Source organism: Medicago truncatula, chromosome 5 (assembly GCF_003473485.1).
Source record: "Medicago truncatula cultivar Jemalong A17 chromosome 5, MtrunA17r5.0-ANR, whole genome shotgun sequence".
Taxonomy (NCBI): domain Eukaryota; kingdom Viridiplantae; phylum Streptophyta; class Magnoliopsida; order Fabales; family Fabaceae; genus Medicago; species Medicago truncatula.
Genome location: NC_053046.1, coordinates 34099023 through 34108489, shown reverse-complemented (window position 1 = coordinate 34108489; position 9467 = coordinate 34099023). Strand labels below are relative to the sequence as shown.

The window sequence follows — 9467 nt, the reverse complement described above, 5'->3', positions numbered from 1 at the left end:
CTACAAAGTGTAATATATATTAACTGGTGATATATTTTCTAAATTCCCAATCAAGGGAACTGTTTTTCCCCTATAAAAATATTGGTTGAAAGGTTTTTTAAATTATCATGTAGTTGTATACACATGAAGATGCATCATCTATTCACCAAGTACCCTACATCATTTATTTCCCAATTGATCGAAAGGTGTAACCCACAATCATCAATACTATGTAGATTGTACACATTTTATTTTTTGTGCCCGGAGTTCGAACTTCGGACCTTGCATATATTATGCATTGTCCTTACGAATTGAGATAAACCTACGGGGACGATTGTACACACATTTGATGATGCATTCTCTATTTTCACCTTTTTCTAGGTCCATATTCTATTCACCAAGTACCTCACATCATTTATTTTCAACCTTGACCACTTTCACGCCTTTCATATCCTTTCAGCAAAATATATGTAGTGTAGCAAATGAAGAATCTTCGATCATCGAAGGGAGAAGATCACCTTCAAATGTACCTAGCAAATATGAAATATAGGTTCTGAAGTTACACACCCAACAACAAAATCTGAATCAACTGCAGTAAAATTTGATGTATCCAAGCAATCGGCACATCTGTATGGTTGTTGGATCGAGATCAAACAATTCAGATTATTTTAGCGATATCACTTGAGTTTTTGTGTAGGCTTTTTGTAAGCACCCAAGCGACGGTAATAATCATTTTGAAACAAATATAAAATAATTTATGTTTTTCCTTGAAAAAAAAAATTAAAGAATATAATATCTAGATCCATGCAAGGAAAGAACAATATACTACTCCTTTTTATGTTTTCACTTCAAATAAAAGAGTATGTCATGGATCAACTCAAAGTTGTCAATTAAATAACTAATCCTTTAGAAAAAAGAATGGATTGACTAAGAACCCAAATGCATATTGAAAATTATATAAGAAGGAAAATAAACACGTCCACAATTTTTTTCCTTCCTTTTTGTTGTTCCTTTTTTTGAATTTGGCCATCCGATCCACGTTTATCATGTTGCATCATCGTTCATCGGATAAGATTGTTCTCGATGGATACAAAGGTGGGGTGATTCTCGGGGGAACGGACAACACACATATGACAACGCCGATAATGACATACAATGCGAGTGCAAAACCAGTTATGGTAAAAAATCTGATACACATGACAATTAGGTAGCCCTGGATGGCTTAAAAGGAAAGTCTTAAATCTCTTAAGACTTCCGCCCAAAGTACAAAGATCCATAAATTATCATGAGACGGAGTTGGGTTATAACATTCATGTTTGCGGGTATGAGAGTCGTTAGAAAAATCTCATTGCTCCAGTCAAATAACAACATACATCCTTCATTATGTTTTCCCCTTCTACACAACCAATGAGAGAGTTCATCCATGTACAGTTTTTCAGTGAGCATAGCCTCATGATCCATATTGAAATCTAGTTTTCTCTAAGAATTACTTCTTAGACTATATACCTCCCATACTAAGGAGTCAAAAGTTATATTTTCGACCGGTAGCACATCAAGGCCACAATCAATCATTTGTAGAAATCCTAAATGGAGCAACACGCCACAATCAATCATTTTTGTAGAAATCCTAAATGGAACAACACTTTAGATTTATGCTCTTCCCCTAGCAAGTTTCCCTCCCAGTCAGCCAAACTGACCAAATACCCCTGCATTAGTTAACCAACGCAAATGTAAAATTAAGGATTACATTTTTTACACATGTGTGACTTAAGTCACGCCGCGTGAGTTAACTCACGCAGATGTTACACCCCGCGTGAGTTAACTCACGCAAGTTCATATCTGCAAAAGTCATATCAGTAATTGAAAATCATATCTACTATTGCTTTTGTTAGCTTTTGTCAGCAATTGAAAAATCAATACCTCTGCATTTTGTTAGGTGTTGTAGAATTAATGGGCTTCACGTGTTTCGTTTTTTGGTCTTGAAAGCAACATGTCAAACGAAAGAAGAAACACGTGAGTTAATTGATGGCCAAATGACTTAATCTTCATAGTTAACAAACACATGATGCTAGAAAATGAAAGCAGAAAACGAAAAAAAGAAACAATAAAGAAATTGAACTAGCGTGAGTTAACTAACGCCGACGTTAGTTAACTTACGTGAGAGTATTTTTGGCAAGGCTGCAGGGCGCGAGTGTTTTGTGTTGGGGGAAGAGTAGAAATCAACACTTTATAGTCGTTTCTGACATGATCATAACCGAACCCTTGATGTTGAACACAGACTTCTCAATAAGGCCCATAATCAAAAGGGTTAGGAGGAATGACCTTAAGTTCCTTAGAGTAACTCCAACGGATATAGAGTTACAAAACATGATTGATTATGCATGTTTCACCGTTGGGGTCCGCCACACTGGAATAATCGAACTTCAGAAAGCAACACAAGTTATGCGTTATTTTGATTAGAAAAATATTATTACTGCAAGTTTGAATGTTGCTTTATGGTGATGCATCTCGTTTCTCCTCTTCTTTGCCATATTGTGGTCCACCATGCTTGGTGGTTAATTATAAAATATTAATGTGAGATAAAGTTGTGGGACCTAACATGAGTTTTTTAAAGTTCACCATTGAAGAAAAATACGAGTGAGTTGTTCCACATGTGACATAATGGAACCCACAACTTAATAATTATTTGAGTTCATCATTAGAGGTGCTCTTAGTAGATGAGTTTCACAAAAAATCCTATTAACACTAATGGAGCCTAAAATATCAAAACCAGGAAGCAAATATGGCATGTTAATGTTACCTTTTACCAATCTAATTTGGCTATATTCTCAACTCTCACCAGAAAGAGAATACAACTAATGTCCAAATATCTAGTTAGAATAATAACCGTCAAGCAATTTTTTAATGTAGGAGAGATGTATCACCATAAATAGAATGATCATTTGTTAAGAAACTCATATGGTAGACGTTCATGAAATTTGGGTTATCAAACAAGAGTGAACCATGGTTTCCATACACATCCTAATCACTTCAAAGATTTAATAGATAATTTCGAGAGAATAGAGAATGCAATTTCATCGTGTATATGTTGGCTATTTATTACCCTTTCCTTTTGATCATTTGCCGGAACCACAACAGTGCATCTCTCCATCTTGATTCCACGAAGGAGCCTTAATTTTTAAAAACTAAATCAAACAGGCCCTTAATTTTCTTGTTAGAAAAACACACTTAAGTGATTTTCAAGCATCATCTCGACCTCAGAGTCTTGAGTCGAAAGATATTAAAGCTTTAAGAGGATGTTTTGTTGCCTGAGTGACACATTGATAATAATTTATCTGAATATTCTAATTAGAAGCCATGACGGAAGCTTGGACTCAATTTCAAGCCTTCAATTGAGGAGTAATTTTTGTTTGACATAAAGATTTGGACACTTTATTTATGAAAAACACACAAAAAAAGCACACTTTATTTCTAAAAAATAAATATCATTTAATTATTATTATTATTTTTGTATGTGTCCGAAAAATGTATCCAAACCATAGATAAATTTTTCGCGGATCTTCAAGACAAAATATTGTCATAATATCATTCTGAAGTAAGGAACCATGTCCACATAAAAGTATACAAGTTCCATTAGACTACTTAACAAAAAAAAAGTATTTACGCTATAAAGTTTGAGAAGCTCTTTGATGTGTTGTCAAATGTATCTAAAGTTTTAATAGAATGTACATAAGTTTTATGCAACAAAAAGTGTAAGTACCAAAGGATCAAATTATCCTAGTTTGGATACATCGCCAATAAATGAAACAAAAAACATAGTAGCTTAAGGCCGGCCATTTGATACCATCACATATTCTCCTCTCATCCCACGTCCAAACCAAAACATAGATATGGACACTTACAACATTGTACTAACATCAATTTTTGAAGGAACATACAAAGAAAACCTAGTAAACATCGTAGTCTAATTTTTTTATTTATCTAAACTAAACTTTCCTATAAATTTCAACAACTCTCACACAATTTCAAGTCATCACAAGCAACAAAGATAGTCCAAAGAATCATTGCTAACATGTCAAAGGGAGACAATGTGGTTGTTTTGGACTTTTGGGCTAGTCCATTTTGTGCTAGAGTGAAAATTGCTTTGGAAGAGAAAGGTGTACCTCATGTGGACAATGAAGAGGATTTGTTTGGAAAAAAAAGTGAGCTTCTTTTGAAGTCAAACCCTATTCACCAAAAAGTGCCTGTGTTCTTGCACAATGACAAACCTGTTCTTGAGTCTGGTATTATTGTTAGCTATATTGATCAGGTTTGGTCTTCCAACCCACTGCTTCCAGCTGATGCATATGATCTTGCACAAGCTAGATTTTTGGCTGATTTCATTGACAAAAAGGTTAGTTGCACTATTTTTAAGTAGTGTTATAACACGTAAAAAGAAAAGAACCTGTTTTGTCATTATTTTTTGTTCCATATTGAAACATCTATGTACATGTTTGGAATAACTGAATTTGACGAAATCACAGTGACACCATAGTTTTGTTGAAGTTCTAGAGTAGCTTTTGCAAAATTTGGTGGCACATTGTAATTCCGTATATCTAAAAGTCAATCCAAACATGTACCAAGTAAAATATTTCTACGCTGATTTTCTAGACATATGTGTTAAACATTTTTTACATTATCGATCTATGATATTCATTAAATTCTTAAAAGCTTGTCCTATGGTCCTAATATTTAGAAATGGAACCAAACGTTACATTGATGATCACCCTAACCTATAATAGGAAAAAAGTTTATCCTTAATTTTGTCTAAGAAATTGTACGTGTTAGATAATTTGACCGTGAAATAATAAAATTCTAAAACGATCGTTGAAATTGAAAATCTTTGATCACATTAATTTTGTCGGTCAGTCAATTTCATATCCAAAGTTTTTAAAAGTGTGAAATTGACTTAGAAGGACTAAGGACAAATGTGAAGACATATTTTTCAATACCTACAAATTGTTGAATACCTCAAAATCTCTACCCAATAGCTATAGACTAAAATGTTGTAAATATTCACCATTTATACATATTTTTTTTGGTGTGTTCATTTACACATATATGATATTGGATATGATGACTTGTATGGGAAGGTATTTGACACTGGGAGGAGCATTTGGGCTAGCAATGGAGAAGAGAGAGAAGTCGGAACACGGGACTTCATTGAAGTTTTAAAGCATCTGGAAGAAGCTCTTGGAGAGAAAGACTACTTTGGTGGTGATGTCTTTGGTTATGTAGATATCATAGCCATTCCTCATTCTGCATGGTTCTTAGCATATGAGAAACTTGGTAATTTCAAAGTTGAAGATCACTCCCCAAAAATCTCAGCTTGGATTAAGAGGAGCTTGCAAAGAGAATCTGTCAAGAAAGTTCTTCCTGACCCTGAAAAGGTTTACCAGTTTGTCCTTCATTTCAGGAAGATTTCCGGACTTGAATGAAATTAAGAATATGCTTATGTGTCTCATAGCAGTGAATGATGTTTGTTTCTTTCATTTTTCTTTTCCAAAAATTGTATTAGAAGTCTGTTGTTTTTGCTTTTCAATTCTCACTCACCAGAGGGCTAGAACAAGTTGAAATAGCTATAAAAATTTAGAGACGGAAAATGCAAAACTCGTCTCTAATTTTGTCGCTAAGTGTTATCGACGTCAAGTTTAGTTACCAATTTTACTTTTTCTGTATCCATATTTTGTTGTTATTTCAACTTTTTCTGGTAATGAAATAAAATATGAAATAAGAATCACCTCTGGGATTTCTGTTTCTTTTCAACTATAATGAGTATGCTAACTTATCAACCATATTTTAGTGTTTGACTTTGAATTATGTAATATAAGGTTTGAAAGAGTTTCACCCCTAAATCAAAAGTGGACACTAACTAGGTAGGATAGATAACTCCTATGATGAAGGAAATAGAATAAACAGAATACAGACTAACTGGAATAGTTAGCAGCTTCATAATTCCTCCTTGAGTTTTGTTAGCTTTTGCAAAGGCAGCAGAAGCAATAAGCTCAAGACAGAAAATTAAGGTTAAAAATGGTGGAGAAGAAAGAAGAAAAAACCAAAAAGTTAAAGAAGACAACAATGTTTTGTGAACAAAGTACTAAAAGCTAAGATACTTTGATACATTAAACTTAAGCATACAATACAAATATATAGAGCCAAGCCATAAGCTTGCTTGTAAGACTAAACATAAAATCTGCACTAAATCTACTCTAAACACTAGTCATCATTACCTAAGAACCATAGATATCATTACCTAGGACTCTTACTTACCAAATAAGCAACAATCTAATTATGACACTTAAACTTAAACAAGCAACACATTAATTATGACAGAAAATAACAACACAATTAATTATTAAATCAGAAAAATATCAATCTCCAACACTCCTCCTTGATATTTTTCTTGAAAAAACTCCAAACATTGATCTCATCTTTCCAACCTTCATCTGATAAAACTTCACTGGCCAAATTTCTGTATCTGTTGCAGCGGAAACACATTGAGCTTTAGTTGATGATTGGGTGATCCCTTCTTGCTTCTTCAAATTCCAATCAGACACAACATGACCAAATGAAAAAACACAATCAGATGCAGTCTTGACATCATCGCTTTCAGCATAATCTAGGAGGTATCCACTTTCATTTTGAAAAAAACACAAGTCATAAAGAGAGGCATCAACAACATTACAATCAACATCCTTTTCTATGATCTTTTTCTCCTCCTGCATGGTAACTTTACAGCCCTCAAAATTAGCAGCTTCAGTATACCTTGCAGTCTCTAACATAGCAATATTGCATCTAGCATAATTGTTGTCATCCAAAGTTCCTCTTTTCTGAGCTGAAAAATTTGCATCAACTCTATTTGGAAAAACACGCAAGGATGTCTTCTTCCACTCCACTGGAAAGCTTTTTCCTCTCATTTCAACAATCATTAATTTAGATCCATCAGGATCAAAAATTGTGCATTTCATATTCTTAAAGTGCAAAGAATAGTTTTTCTCCATCATTTGTCCAACACTCAAAAGACTTTGATTTATCTCAGGCACAAATAAAACATCTGAAATATATTTTATACCTGAGAGAGTTTCAACAGCTACAACTCCTTTGCCTTTGACCTCAACATGTTGTCCATTGCCAATGACAACTTTGGAGTAAAAAAATTCATCAAGTTCTTTAAAAAAACTAACATTGTTAGTCATATGATTGGTGCATCCACTATCTATTAGCCATGTTTCTTTGCTACTACATGCTAAATAGCAAGAAGCCTTAAACAATTGCTCCTCATCTTCTTGGTGGTGCTCAACAACTCGGGCTTCTTGTTCCTGCTGGTTTGTTTTGTTTTTGCAAACCTTCTCCACATGACCAAGTTGGTTACAAGCTCTACATTTAACTCCTGGCCTATACCAACAAAACTTGTCTAAATGAGTATCCTTTTTGCAATGTGGACACGGTGGAAACTTCTTTTTCCCAAAACTTTTAAAGCTTTGATTTTTGCCTTTGTTGTTGGCCAAAAAGGCACCTTCAACATTTTCTTCCATCCTTAAAGATCTTCTTTGTTCAGAAGCTTGCAAAGCATTAACAAGCTCTGCAACTGTGATTTCAGAAAAATTCTTATTTTCTTCAAGAGATGAAATTTTTGCTTCAAACATCTCTGGAAGACACACCAGTATTTTTTCCACAACTCTTTGATCACTGAGATCTTCTCCCAACAATCTGATTTGTGTAACAACTTTAGAAATTCTGTCAGAAAACTCTCTAACAGTTTCAGTTTCTTTCATTTTTAGTGCTTCAAACTCTCTTCTCAAGTTTAGCACTTTCATTTTCTTTGTTCTTTCACTTCCTTGGTACTCCTCCATCAGCTTGTTCCAAGCTTCTTTTGCAATTTCAAGATTCAAAATCTTGATAAAAATATCATCATGTAGAGCTGCATGTATTATGGCAAGAGCTCTACCTTCTTTTGCCACTTCATCACTATGATTTCTTATTTGAGCTAATGTTGGGTTGTTTGGGAGAGGTGGTGGGTTGTTGCCATTTTCAACCACATCCCACAAACTTTGAGCTCTCAAATAAGTCTTCATTTTTACAGCCCACAAATCATAGTTTTCTCCTGAAAACACAGGAGGTGGAGGTAAAGAACCACTATTGGAAGCCATTTTTGGTGTTTAAAAGTTTTTTGTAAAGGTTTTTGTGAAGGTTTTCTTGCTGGTTTTCTCTCACCCTCAAAGTTTTACACTAGTTTTCTAACCTCACAGACCCGTTAAGATCAATGGGGCTCTTGATACCACCGTTAGCTTTTGCAAAGGCAGCAGAAGCAATAAGCTCAAGACAGAAAATTAAGGTTAAAAATGGTGGAGAAGAAAGAAGAAAAAACCAAAAAGTTAAAGAAGACAACAATGTTTTGTGAACAAAGTACTAAAAGCTAAGATACTTTGATACATTAAACTTAAGCATACAATACAAATATATAGAGCCAAGCCATAAGCTTGCTTGTAAGACTAAACATAAAATCTGCACTAAATCTACTCTAAACACTAGTCATCATTACCTAAGAACCATAGATATCATTACCTAGGACTCTTACTTACCAAATAAGCAACAATCTAATTATGACACTTAAACTTAAACAAGCAACACATTAATTATGACAGAAAATAACAACACAATTAATTATTAAATCAGAAAAATATCAATCTCCAACAAGTTTTCTCTCAAACGTAATGTGACAATCGATGTATTGATGCTTTATACGTTTGTGAAAAACCGGATCTATAGCAATGTGGAGAGTGCTTAGGTTATCACAATACAGAACTTATGTTATTTTGCAAATGATTTTCAAATCATTTAGAAGATAGACGATCTATTGAAGTTCACAGGTTGCGGAAGTGAGGGTGAGGGTTCTATACTCTGCCTTTGATGATGAACAAGTCATAGTGAACTGTTTCTTCGATTTCGAGATAATAAGAGACTTTCCTCGAAAAAAGCAGTAACCAGATATTGATCTCCGAGTGTCTTTGCAAGTTCCACAGTCCGTATCACTAAAACCATATAATTGTAAGTCTAAATTTCTTGGAAACATGAGGCCTCATCTAGGAGAATTTTTCAATTACCTCAGTATTCGGAATGAGTGGTGAAATGTGTTATTGATATGCTTGAATTCAGATAATTAAGTTCCGACAAGGATACATTATCATCATATATAGCTAAAGTTGTAAAAGATTTTTTCCTGTGTTTGACAAACAAGGAGTGATTTGAATTGGGTTGATGAAACCAGTTTGTAAGGAGTTTTGACAGCAGTTTCAAATGCCATTGCCTTTTGGCTTGCTTCAGTCCATATAAGAATTTTGTTAGCTTGCGTACTTGGTTACGAATGGAGGAAGTGAGTCCATGGCCGGCCTAAGGGTAAGGCCACCAAAGACCTCGCTTTAGGTCCCCAACAAAAAAAAAAATTCATT

At 34.2% G+C, this 9467-nt stretch overlaps 2 protein-coding genes across 2 annotated transcripts; one reads left to right on the top strand and one right to left on the bottom strand.

The window, feature by feature from the left end:
• The first annotated feature begins 3781 nt into the window (after window positions 1-3781).
• LOC11423461 (glutathione S-transferase U19) lies at window positions 3782-5785 on the top strand. Its single transcript, XM_003616122.3, has 2 exons — window positions 3782-4372; window positions 5112-5785. The coding sequence occupies exons 1-2, from the start codon at window positions 4052-4054 to the stop codon at window positions 5454-5456; spliced, it is 666 nt and encodes a 221-aa protein (XP_003616170.1). The 5' UTR covers window positions 3782-4051; the 3' UTR covers window positions 5457-5785.
• A 206-nt stretch (window positions 5786-5991) lies between these two features.
• LOC112421909 (uncharacterized) lies at window positions 5992-8705 on the bottom strand. The gene has a single exon (XM_024784026.2). The coding sequence runs from the start codon at window positions 8166-8168 to the stop codon at window positions 6390-6392; it is 1779 nt and encodes a 592-aa protein (XP_024639794.1). The 5' UTR covers window positions 8169-8705; the 3' UTR covers window positions 5992-6389.
• Window positions 8706-9467: the final 762 nt, after the last annotated feature.